A 13,562-nucleotide genomic window follows, 5' to 3' on the forward strand; every position below is an offset into this window, starting at 1 on the left:
TATATATTTACATACATATATATACGTATATATATAAATACCCATACATTTTTATATTTTCTATATTTTTGCAACCAATGACGGTCGATTACATCTATGGTTACTATGGCAACGTAAAAATTGTACAGAGCGGCCGACGTCAACCGCGTGTAAAACTCGTCGCGCCATCCAGAACGTAAATGATTAAATGAGAGAAAACGCACGGATAAAAAAAGTAAAGGGAGGCAAAAAGGGGCTCCGATATCGCGTTTCGGGCTCCGTGTCGCCAAGAATGAGCGGAGCAAACTATTCTCTACACCGATCTCGAAACACACTCGTAATACACACATTTCTCCTTTTTATTAACAATTAGTGTGACAAAAAGTGGCTTATACAAATACTTATAAAGATCTCCTCTTACCGGTTTCTCTACGCCACTCCTCGACATAGCTCATCGAATACTCTCAAATATCCGCGGAAGAAATCGCATTTCCGGCATTTGCACTCCAAATTCACAATTTTTTTTGTTCCTCCCTTTCTTTCGTCTTCATGCGAATGCAATATCGCTCGCTTCTTCCCGTCCTCCGCGGTTATTGGCGTGATATGTGGACACTAATTGTAAGACATCTTTACTCCAACTAATTTACAACGTTACGTGTGTATGTTCCGTTTTGGCAAAGGTTTCTAAACCGTCTAAGACACACGACGGTTAACGCATTTAACATATTGATCGCCACGGCATACGTGTCATTCATGTACGAATGATACTCCTTGTTTTCGAAAGCGCACCGTCATTCAAATACGAATGACAAAATACAAATTTACAAATTTTCATAAAAAGTCGTTCAATGATGTTTTATGAGAAAAGAGTAAATTATGGAAGAAAAATGCGTTTGGCGATCACGGAATTTGTTATAAAACAGAGTATCGTTCACATATGAATGACGTGGCAGTCAACGCGTTAAGCTGGATGAGGCAGTTTTCGTTTTTCAGTCCTTTTGCTTGTGCTCTGCGCTCGCAACATCTCGTAAAGAAATACAGCGGGCAGTGATCCAAGATTGTCACGCCATACGCTTTATCTATATTCCCATCTTCATCTGTAGCTCAAAATCAAATTTCGTGTTATTGCCTTATGATATTTTTACAGGGCTTGAACAGGCTCCCTGAGTCAATAAATACAGTATCTAAAATTTGCCCGAATTGTGTCATATATAATTGAATTTTATTACGTCCGATCGTAGTTCGCTTACGAGATGCTGTAAAATTCTCCGATTCCGGCTTTCTCTCTACGATTTCGGGTTTCCGGTACTATAAAAGGTTCTGGATTAACGATATTGCTAGTGACTGACGTCGTCACGCGTATAATACGTACTTAAGGGCTGTTACTTCCACTGTATCCCGCGCGTAATCTCGCTCGGGGACTATTTCTAGATCATCGGGATTTACATAAGAATTACATACGCGCGCGTGCATAATTTTCCTCTACTTACTATGCTTCGGGGTGAATGTAGATTTCCTTCCGCGCTCCTTCGCGCCCGAGAAAGGGTCGGCCGCCCTTTTAACGTGCTTACGCTATCACGTCGACCACCCCTCGCCGACACGTGCGCAAAGGAGCCGACCATCACACGAAGTATAGTAAAAATATAAAAAAAAACGTCGCGTCTCTCCATTATAATCGATTCCGCACGACGGATTGCGATTTGATGAACGCGAACGCGACGAGAGAGTGCGACACGCTCTTACTTAGGGTATAAAAAGATTCGAACTAGTACACCAACGTGTGTTAAATTACGCGTGATTTTCGCGAGGCAGACCTATATATATTTAATATATCTATATTACGCATTCTCTGTGGACGCATACGGATCTAGTTCCGCGACGATTGTCCGCTCGTGGCAACAATAACGCTCGATTCTACCATTGTGAAGTCAGATTAAAATCTGTTAGATTGATTAATTCGAATTACGTTGTGCAATCTGAAATTATAAATTATATTACTTATCATAAACTAAAAAATATATAACTTTTATATGTATATGATTCGATGAGATTTACATATTTATAAACTAAAATTTCAACAAAATAACATATGTGCCAGATCTCATCAGCCTATCTCGAACTTTCATTCAGCGGAGATTAAATTTATCGAGTCTTAACGGTTCGATATCTAAGTAAGTTAGAAACAACTTGACGAATTTTAATTAATTAAATGAAACAAAGGGGTGTATCTGATTAAATCTTTCAACGAACCGTCACAAGTTGAATATTAATCTCGAGGAAAGTTGGCGAAAGCGGCGTATTCCAGTTCAACATTGCATAACGCGGACCAATTAGCAGACTTTACCGCTTATATCGAGTGCGACAAGTTTTGTCTAATAATTACTCGTGAAAGGAAAACGACATAGCACTCGCCACAAGCGCGATCGTCTCTCTCGCGCCTTAACACCCTACAACGAGTCTGGCGACCGTTTTATTTACAGCATCGACTAACATCTAAGAACAGTATTTACAGTTGCCTGGTTCGTTACTTTAGCGCTTTTGTCCTGTACACTCGCTTTCCCTTCATCGCGCGTCTATCGCGAGCAGCGGTCGCCTGCTTTCGTTTGGAATACTACTTTCAAAATTTCGCGACCCCGCAATCGCGAAGGGTGGCAGTGACGAAGAATTGGTACGAGAAAAGAGGGATACCCCTCCTCCCTCTCTCAGGGATATCTCTCAGCGCGCGATATCGAGAACACCATGGCAGTTTTCTCTCTCTTCCGGGAAAAGGAGAGAAAGGAAAAAAAGCAGGCTGCCGCTTCTCGCGTACGCACGTCGCACCCATGTGTGTGCATCCCCAACATGGCTCTTTAATGGCTAGATTAGATAAATAGACGAGACGATACACGTTAGACGGACACGGTGGCGGACTTTACGAGCACCGCCTTACGTAGAATGTAAGAAAGATTAGAAAGAGAGACAGATAGATAGATACGAATAAAGATAGAGAAATCAATCGGCAACGTTCACCGGCTATCGTATATGCACGCACATACAGTATTGCGTACCACTCATTGAATCTTTCTTTTAAATCACAATCTCACTATACCGCGGCACTCGAGCGACCCTCCCTGCCCTGATAATATCAAAACGCACCGCTTCGTTTCATCGATCGTCAGGATTCATCCTTTCGCAGAACAGTATCTTTGAATCGACCGGCAAGATGAAGACGCCAATGATCCGAGCCGGAGAGAGGATTCCTTGAGATTCCCGCGGGAGAAGACACGTACAGGCTAATACGTATATCGGGTAATCGAGAAGCACCGCGGCCGCTCGATCGTCGTCCATCGCACGGAGGATGCGTCCGATGACACCGACGTCGGGCCGCTAGATCGTTCAATCTCCACGTGGGCGCCACCGCGCGATTCCTTTCACACTTCCGTAGCCTGCGTGTAGGAGGGCGCGATCCCGTGTGCCGGCGTCAGCGGCCCCGTCGTGGACGCGAGCGATCTCCTGGAGTAGATGGTCGCCGCCGAATGGGGCGTGTGCGGCGCCGTATGCGGCGCCGTGTACGGCGTCGCGTTGTACCTTCGCGAGGCCGAGGCGAAGGGCTAGATGGGCCCGTAATTGCTGAGGGCGGAAGGCCTCTCTTGCGACTGCTCGGCGCATCCAGCGGTGTTCATATCGCCCCCCGCAGACTGGTGACGTCATACGTGCGAAAGCGGCGGTTGTTTGAGGACGTGATGGTGCAGGTGATGTTGGGACGCACTGGCGACGCTTCCCGGTGGCAGCAGGGCACTGCCAGGACCCGGTGCCGATGGGTACGGCATCGCGACCCCTCGACCAACGACGCCCTTAATGCCAACGCTGCCGATACCGCCGACGCCCGTCACGCCGGCTACCATCCCGGCACCGGCGCCCATGTGACCGCGATCACCGCCGAACAAACGCCTCCATAGCCGCTTCCAGGAATCGACCGTCTTGCCGCTCCAGATCCAGACTCCCGAGGTAATGCCAACCGCGAGAGCCATGAAGTACTTCAGCATCAGGATGGAATAGAGTGGTCTTGCCCGTGGTCGGCAGGGACATGCCAGCGAGCTGAGCCACTCGTCTCGCAAAGACGACTCATAAATATGACATGCCAACACCACGCCGGCCGGTAATGTATAGAGAACGCTGAACACGCCGATACGTATCATTAGTTTTTCCAATTTGTCCGCCTTGGCGCCGGGCTGACGTTTGATCACCGATCGAATTCGGAAGAGGCTGACGAAACCGGCCAGAAGAAAAGTCGTGCCCAGCAAAAGGTAGACGAACAGAGGCGCCAGGATGAAATTGCGCACTCCCTCGGGAGCGACTGTGCAAACTCCTGCTACTGGGTCACCGGCGACGCCACCCGCGATGTACGCCCAAACCGTTTGTACAGTTGGGGCCAGCCACGCCACTAGATGGAAATATTGCGAGTACGATGCTATCGCCTCGTTGCCCCACTTCAAACCCGCTGCGAGGAACCACGTGAATGCCAGGATCACCCACCACACTGAAGAAGCCATGCCAAAGAAGTAGATCAAAAGGAAAACGGTGACGCAGGCACCCGGGCCCTGGGCGCCCGATCTCAAAGCCGCACCGTCGCAGGCGATTTCTTCATGGCCGATCACGCTGCGCGATAAGTACCCTAGGGATACGACGAAGTAGCAGGCTGACAGGAAGACGATCGGTCGCTCAGGATACTTGAAACGCTGGGTGTCGATTAAGAACGTGGTTACGGTCACGAGAGTGCTGGCGGCGCATAGGCCGCTCCAAAGTGCCAGCCATACGGCCGCGAACTCGCGCTCTTCGTTGGTGAGGAACGCGCCGCGGCACGGCAGGGCACAGTTCGGCACCCCCGCGATCTCCTGGATGATGTTTTGGCCGATACCTCCCATCGATGGTGGTGCCGGCGCCGGCATTATCCCACTTACGGCCATGCCGGCCAGGCCAGCCCCCGTGTTGGCCCCGGTGCTGCCGGTCCCGATGACGCCGCCGCTGACGGCGCTTATCGGTCCTGACATCCCCGTGCCACCCGCCCCCAGGGGCACGAGGGGCGCCCTGCATCTGCACGCGCAGTCCCTCGTCCTCTCCCCCGGGGGGTGCTGGCAGTTTTTTTGATTCTTGCCCGGCTTGCAGCGGGCTGGCTGCGAAGTCTTGCTGGGCCGCGTGGGCCGCGCTGGCGGGCCCGGTGGTCCTGGGACCCCGTTGCTCGCTGCGCCACCGTTACCCCCAGGGCCTGTGCTAGTGCTGGTGTGATTATCCTGTTCCATGCACAGGCGTTCCGGGTCGCCGTGATATGGCAGACGTTCGCATGCCATTCTCTCCGGCCACGAGAAGCCGTATTGTTGCATCAAGGGCGCGCAACCCGTTCGCGCTCGCTCGCACACGCTACGACAAGCTGGCAACGGTTTCGTATATTCCGGTAGGCAGATCGGCGCGTACATGGAGCACAGGAAGAACTTAAGGTCCGATGAGCATTTTATCTCGACCAACGGCCAGAACTGGTGTACCTCCAACCCGGCCTCGTCCTGCGAGTCGTGATTCAATTCATTCGGCATGGCGGTGAGATTGTAGCCGATACCGCGGCACATGGGAATTGTGATCTCCTCGCATCGACCCTTCCCGTTGCCGCTCCCGATGCCGGAATGCCCACCGCCATTTATACCGGAATGGCTGCCACCGACACTACCACTGACACCACCTACGCCGTTACCGTTTCCGACACCGCCAACTCCGTTGCCGCTAGGACTGGAGCTGTCGGACACTACGCCGATCATCGACGACGACGAGGACGAGGAGCCGGATGAGGACGAAACTCCTGACCCCGACCCGACGATGCTACCTACCGGATTTATCGCCGATTCCGATAGTACGTTCGAAAACGTCGTCGCGAGCACTAGCAACGTCAACAGACTCGTCATTGTTCGCGCGGGAAATAGCTTCGTCCGTCGTGCGGGTCTCGTGCTCAAAGACGTTCGGCTCATGGCTGCATAGCTCGCATAATGGCAGCCTGCAACAAAAAGCAAAAAAATATCCTTTTATTGTTAATGTTTCTACGGCGGAATTGCTTGCATTGTGAGAAGTATAAGGACTAAGGACGTGGTGCAATATACTGAACTATTTTATTCCTCCATAGTTTCAACCTACGAATCTACAATTATAAATCAAAAGTACTGAAAATTGAATGTGGAGGTATTATGTCTCTTTCAATAATTCGTACATTACATTAATTCATAAATGAAGTTTTCTATATTTAACTCTCCATTGCCTTCATTCAGTAAACAAACGTTAGTGCACTAGTGTACATGTATCACTGTTAGTGCAGCGTTGTTTTTTCAAATCAACACAGTCTTAAGCCCATATCACACTACGGATTGGGATTGAGATTGGATTGAAATTTAATCAATCATAACAAAGAAGACTAATCTAATCTCTAAAACCAATCTCAAGTTTAATAAATTTTTCTCTGATATGAGAGTTTACCTCATACAAAAGGCAACGGAGGGTTAATACATGTAAAATACATGTTTAATATATTTATTAAATGTTTAAAAACATACTTATAATAATAATAAAGTTTCATTGAAAGTCCATAGCTTCCTACATTTGATTCGTTATAAGCTAACCTAAGCCATTCGGTATTCAATAACAGTTTCCCAACATCAAGAGAGCAAACATCAATTCTCGCTAATAACTCGTTCCGCGAACAACTCGTAGGACGAGGGAGTATTTGCCGGAGATAGAGTATTCATCACGGTTTCGGAGAGACTGGGCGTACCGAGTACGGATTTAATCCCGAGCGAGGAACGCGGCGACGAAGCGATCGGTCGGCAGAACGCACGCATGAGTCTCGCTTCGTTTGCAATTCGGACTATTAAAGCAGCACGGTGCCGTTTCGGCAACCCAGCCGGGTAACTCCGGGGCGAGCCGCACCACCGCGTGTATCCGCTCTTTCGTAAAAGTCCGAGTCGGCGATCGATGCCTAAATAGCCGGTCGGCGCGGGATGCGTCTGGCCCGCTGGCTCGTTCGCTCGGTCGACCTTAACGAGCAAGGGCGTAGCGTTCGAATGTCTCGTACATAAATCAACGTCGATGCTTCGATCGTTCGCTAGAGATACCCGGTTTCGAAACCGGTACGCCTCTCGCAGAGCTGTGGGGTGTCGGCTCGAGAGCCCGGATAAATTCACAAATAACAAATAACGAATAAAGAATAGAGTCTTATTCGTGTGAATAGGGATGACTCTATTCGTATAAGATCTTTTTGTGTGCCGCGTATAAATATATCACATTCGATAAAATTTTATTCGGATGATGCATTTAGGTAATCAATATGATCGAGTTAGAGTGTGAATTTAATATTTAATATTTACATAAATTGTTATTTTTCCAATTTTTATTGATATTTTATTGAATTGTAATTGAATTTTCATGCTCCTGCGAAACAAGTGATATAATGCTAATATTTTTTATATATACATATTATTTATTTGTTTAATATTTTGTTTGTATATAATGCAAATAAATAAAACTTTATTCAATTAACAAGATGAATAAAAATTTATTCGAAGAATGCAATTCTGCCATGACGGAGAATCGAAGGCTGTCGGAGAAAAGGGAATGGAGGGAGCGCGAAAGGCTAAAAGGCTACAGTGAGAAAGGACGGGAAGAGAGAAGAAAGACGACGAGAGAAAGAGAAAGAGAGAGAGAGAGAGAGAGAGAGGGAGGGAAGAAAGGAGGGAAAAAGGCAGAGAAAGGAATCGAAGCAGTCATGGATCTTATAATAGTCGAGCCGCGGAAAACACGTGACCGGAGCGAAATGTTATCGTAGGAGGCAGTGTTAGTTTTACCGTTTGTTAACTGCTAGCGCCTCGACGCGGGCGTCGCTATTTATAAGACGCCGTCCGCCACGGTCGACGTACATGTTGTACTCTCGCGTTGGGAATTAAGGGAGGAGAAGTCCCGACCGAGCTACGTGTGTGGCTCGAATCCCCGATACGGCCGATTGGCGTGCGCGGCGGTATAACGAAATAAATGCACCATGCACCGGCGAGATGCATCCGCCGCAGCTGCGCGGAATCGAGGCCCCGATGCGCCTCTCAATAGAGATGTATGCGCTTTTGATTTTCGCTTCGTTATGAAGTTCGCTTTGGAGGCTTGAACCCGTCGACGACGGGTATTATCGCGATCTCCCTTCGACACGACCCCGCCGCGCGTCGCTCTGTCCGACAATATTACAGAGAATGCGTTATTATGAATCGTAGCGCGCGCAGTAGTGCGCAATTGCGCCGCGCCGCGCGCCGTAATGAACGCGCACGTCGATCATGTAATCATCAACGAGCGTCTAAGCTATTCATCCGTCCATTTACCAGGCTTCACGCGTATCTCGCCCAATCGTTATCTCATTGCTTCATCTTAAGAATAACTACCTGATCACACTTTGGTGACGATGTTAGGAAAATTCCTAGTCTTTCATCTATCTCTCGTCTTTTCATTTTTTTTGAAGAGGAGACTTGCGTGACCAATACCACGGGAGGATCGCGATATGATATATCGAAATTGACCCTGCGGGCTGCTGGTGTATCGGCGAGCGCGATACGGGGAACTATTATACATAAAACTTATTCAACGAAACGAATATCCATTAATGTATTGCATAAAGCAGAGGTAACATGAGGGAGGTAGGTGGGACCACGGCAATGAATCACTTTTAAAACCTGCTGCCCCTGCTGCCTCTGGGATATACGGGCCGCTGGCCAGCGTTGTTTGGGTTACGATACACTCCTCTTTTATGGAAATTTCGTGCTCTTTTTGCTCTCCCACGTCTATCCTCGCTCATAACTAGTTTCTGCGAATAGCACGCGCGCTTGCATAAGCGTAATCCATTCGCCGTCAGCATCGCGACAGCTAATTAAAAGTTTATACATATTAATGTCCCGCAAATCCTTTCCACTAAAGCCGTTTATCTGCGTTCGCTCTCGCTCGATTAATCGCCGCGAAGAGATGAGGTCGATCGTTCGGTTTCGCCTCGGTGTGTGGGTCACGAGAGAAAAACGCGTCGCGATACGCGTGAAAGGCGCGCTTCTCGCGTTAAAATAGCGATTTGTCCGCTGTCAATCCGTCACCTCGAGGCTTTCGATTTTCGCCGCGGCGAGGGAAGATCGGGGTTACATCCGGGGCTCGTAAAAAGGGACAAGCAGCGAGGCGTAAGCGCGAGCGCAGCAGCAGCAGCAGCCCGCCGTGATATCGCGCGTTTCCTCGCAAACGCTCCTAAAGGTACGTAAATCAAAACGCGCGATGAGATTTATGGTGAGGTATGGATAAGGTATGCGTTATGCTCCCTCGTTAGATGGTAAAACTGACGGCGGTCAGATGGTGTTGGGTTTTATATCAAATCGCTCGTTTCACGAGCATTAATCATAAATTCACCGTGCTCGCGCTTACCCCCCTCGCCTCCGCCCGTCGTCCCGCGGTGCTAAGAAAAACAAGGTACGAGAAACGACCCGTCGAGATTCATCCGCTGCCTCTCCTCGATGATCCTTGCATCATCGTTCGAAAGAGTTTCCGTCGTCGTTTCGTAGAAACAGCTCTCGCCGTGAGATTTAGCTGTATGCTAACTCTGCGATAAACACTGTCGCAATTAATCATCGCACATAAATTCCACGTGTTGCCCGTGGAATCTTCTCAATTATGCTAATTTCTTGATTTAACGATCGTTATAAAAAATTTTGCAGTGACAAGATTAACGTAGGTTTCACGCGGAGTTTTATTACAGGAAGAATGTCGAAGGTCTGATGGGTAACGATTTTCTTTGCGTGCAAAGAAGACGCATATAAAGTGTCTATAATTAATTTTAGTTTTACTGTAATGCGATACTCTATTTTAATTTTTAATTTATCTCAAGAATCTATTTTAGAGTATAAATAATGTATAAGTAATAAGTTAAAAAATAATACATTATTAAAAATGACAGATTATACATTTTTTTGTTATTAATTTTTGTAGAAAAATTTAATAAATTTAGCAAAAAATGAATAAGCTAATACTTCTTAGTTATATACGAATGATAAGAACATATTTAACAAGCTCGTTTGGTGCATCTAAGTTCGTTTCTATATTTTTACCGCGTAGTTTTCGCAAAAGAATTTATTTTAATAACAATTTATGCACTCGCCAGATATCCCGGCGGCAAAGCAACTTCCGTCCGAGGTATGGAGTAGCGCAATTTCGTGAACGAACAGGGCGAACAGGGCGTTTGACGCACGGCGCGTATATATCTTTCGGGAAGTTAACTCTGCATAGTTTACGTGCGCAGCAAGCTCCTTCTGGTATCCATCTTCTCCGACGAATTCGGACATCTAAACTTGGCCTTCGAGAGCGCACGCTCTCCTTCTGGACGAGTTTATTAACGATGCAACATGCAGAGCGTGCGAGAGACAGAACGGGAGAGCCTAAGTCGGTGCAAAAGCACCGATAACCGGAACTATTTGTTAGAGCCCCCGGGTGTGTGATACGCACATTTACGCCTGACAACATGTACTTCGGCTCTTTATGCGAATATAAAGCACGCTTTCACGCATTTCGAACGCCACGTTCTGCCGCGTGCCGTAATATATAGGGTGTTTCGATCTCGTCGCCCATAAAAATATTGCAGCGAGAGAAATCGAAATCACAAGAATTCAACTAATATAAAAAAAATTACAAGTTTATCAGAATAAGTTACACAAAATCTTAAAATATCTTCCACAACTTAATTTCTATCGTATGGTAACCTAATTAAAGATATCATCACAGCACATTTAATAAACAAATTCCTCAAAGGAATATGTGGCTGTGAGGAAAGGCGATGGGAATTATAATATTCCGTATTTTATCTTGAATACGATGCAGAGAGGATACACATGGCGTGCGACTTGTACACCTTTTTCACGCGGCGTGGTTACGGGACACTCGGCAGACAACTATACCGCCGTATCGGTAAAAAGTGCAGAAAATATTTCCAATATCGCGCGCGCGGACCTTTGCGGCTGAAACACGGTCTTTCTTCTCTTCGCGTATCCGCCCGCGCCGCCGCTATGCGAAACTGCGCTGTTACTCGAGTCGCGAGCGATTCCCAGAATATACGCGTAAGATCGGATTTACCAAAGCCTGCGTGAAAGCGGCACACGTTTGCCATGGTATACATGGTGCTCCGTTAAATTTTCATCAAGAGCGCAGACGTATTCTTTGATCAGTTTGACGTCGGCTTTTCCATCGCGACAGTTTAAACGGAAACGTAATTATTGACTTAATTAATCTTGAAAATTACGGAACTTTGGGTTCGAGGGCTGCAAATAAGTAACGAAGTGCCATTCTTCGATCAATTTCGGAGGGCTTTGATTTCGGCACAGTGTCCATTTTATCGAGATGTTCAATGCAATCGAATATCGTTAGACTGAAAAGTGCCATTTCCTTCGTATTGTTCGCGGTTAACTATTTGTATTTGCGCCGACGCGACGTGGCAAACTGCAAACGCGCTCGCGATCCATCACTTTCCATTTCCTCTATTTTTCACCTCAGCGCTGCCCGAGCGCGATAAAGAATGTGCAACAACGGATGATGCATCGCTCGTTCAATCAGGATACGAAACGCTCGATAATCGCGCCATCGCGTTACCACACCGTATCGTGTATCCGCACGACGGTACCGAGCCGCACGCGACGAACGTATCATTTGTCCAGGAGATGTAAAGTTCCGCTTGTAAACGTCGACACGGACGTTTGTCGATTGCGCGCGAAGTGGATCTTGATACAACTATTTCCTGCCTCGAGTTTCCTCCGGCCTTTCCGTACGTTCGTTCTCTGTACGATGTGAAACCGAAGGTGATCTCCCTCGCGGAGCGCGCGAGCACGCGCTCCGCATTCATCGCGTTCCCAGCAATCATCGCGTTTAATACAGCGAGCAGCAATGCGAAAACAGGCTTCTTTCGCCAGCAACAACACAGGGCGTTGTCGTATCCTGTTCTGCTGTGATACGCGAAGAGTCCGACCGGAAAAGCCGACGTACTCGCCGGAGTGTTTTTGCTCGCGCGGTCGAGAACAAAACTCGCTTCCAATCATAATTTTTTAAAAAAATTACCATAAAATTAGTCAGAATGCATTACAAAATGTCGGATTATTTTCTATTGAAGATTTTATTAAACATACATTTGCCAGAAAAGTTAAAAATTTCGAGCCTTAAAATCTCGTCGATTAAATTGTCAAACAATAATATGTACAAGTGAAAATGATAATCGGATCAATCGTGTCTTTAGCACTCGTTATCGCCGCGTGTACAAAGCGTTCGGCGCCCTCCGTAATAACGTTACCACGTTCCGCGAGGAGAATCCCAATTTGATACACACAGGCCCGTAATAATCTCCCGCGGGGTCTAGTAAGCGAGATTGTCATGTCGGGATACCTTTTATCTCCCTATAAAACCACGCGAGAGCGCGCTCGCACACACCTTGCGGCCGCAAATACACGGCGGGGCATACGTAGGTAGGTGCTATCGCGAAGTTGGCGGTAAACGCGATTCCTTTTGTTCCCCGCGCGTTTACAAGGCTGCGCACACCTATATACCACTCGCCGTACGCGAGCGCGAGTAAACTGCGGCCGAGAAGGATCACTGATCTCGTCACGCCCCTTTCCATCGTACCCACCGTACCACGTCCCACCTTCCCCCGTCCATTCCTTCGCTCACACTTTCCGCCTGTGTGTACGCGCGCTAATTAATCAGGGAATGAATTATGGATTCATGCGCTCGCCTAATTGGATCCGTTGCCCCGTGGAGGCGCGAAGCGCTCCGGTCCCAGAAAGCGTCCGCTCTTGCGATTCACCTTGGCTCGCGATTGAGAGAAAGAGAGAGAAAGAGAGAGAAAATGCCTCGCGATAATCGGCGGCAGAATGGCACTGGCTGAATCATGTACCGCTATCGACGTATCGCCATCGAAACGAGTTTATCGATATACATATCGCGTACTGCCCGAATCCTCGCGTTGCGTAGCATCCGCCCCTTAATGATTTCGTCGTTGGCACGTTATCGCCGTGATCGTCGAGAGTTTTGTTTGTCTCGCGGATAAAAGCGGCGAGAAGAAAATTTCGTCTCGGGGATTAGTAACGGGGCTATTCTTTAATGTTGCCTCGCTGATTACAGAATTCGGTCACCGCCCCGGTACAAATTAATTCCGCCAAAGCGAAAGCTGCGAACCGCAAGGTGTGAAGCAAAGCGATCTAGATTCTTTGAGTGGCCCTCACGTTCGTTTGATCGTTACCAAGAATATCGGGCACGTATTAGCGAAGATAGAAGTCAGTCGCCATCCTCAATCCACTGGGCTCATCCGTCGTTAAAACCACATCGATACAGAAAATGTTACGTTCCCGAACGTAACATTTTCGATAGAAATGTTGATAAGGTTGACAGACCCGCTTTGTCGCGGCTGGACGGTCATAGAAAAGTTAACAAGAGAGATGGCAGAAGAGACGGGAGAAGACAGGGCGGTCCTGCAAGCTGATGTGAAATATGAACGAATCGCTGCCACGTTCGCTATTTACTTTTCA

At 47.7% G+C, this 13,562-nt stretch overlaps 1 protein-coding gene across 3 annotated transcripts in view; it reads right to left on the bottom strand.

The window, feature by feature from the left end:
* Window positions 1-317: 317 nt before the first annotated feature.
* Fz2 (frizzled 2) overlaps window positions 318-13,562 on the bottom strand; it is a 72,131-nt gene continuing 58,886 nt past the window's right edge. For all 3 annotated transcript variants that reach the window (XM_071716696.1, XM_071716697.1, XM_071716694.1), the window contains exon 2: window positions 318-5,998. In XM_071716696.1, coding sequence (XP_071572797.1) covers window positions 3,666-5,972 — 2,307 coding nt within the window. In that variant the 5' untranslated portion in view covers window positions 5,973-5,998 and the 3' untranslated portion in view covers window positions 318-3,665. The remainder of the gene's footprint in view (window positions 5,999-13,562) is intronic.

The sequence above is a fragment of the Temnothorax nylanderi genome, unplaced genomic scaffold (genome assembly GCF_030848795.1).
Source record: "Temnothorax nylanderi isolate EJ_2023f unplaced genomic scaffold, tnyl_v1.0 TNYL_tig0190_pilon, whole genome shotgun sequence".
Classification (NCBI taxonomy): domain Eukaryota; kingdom Metazoa; phylum Arthropoda; class Insecta; order Hymenoptera; family Formicidae; genus Temnothorax; species Temnothorax nylanderi.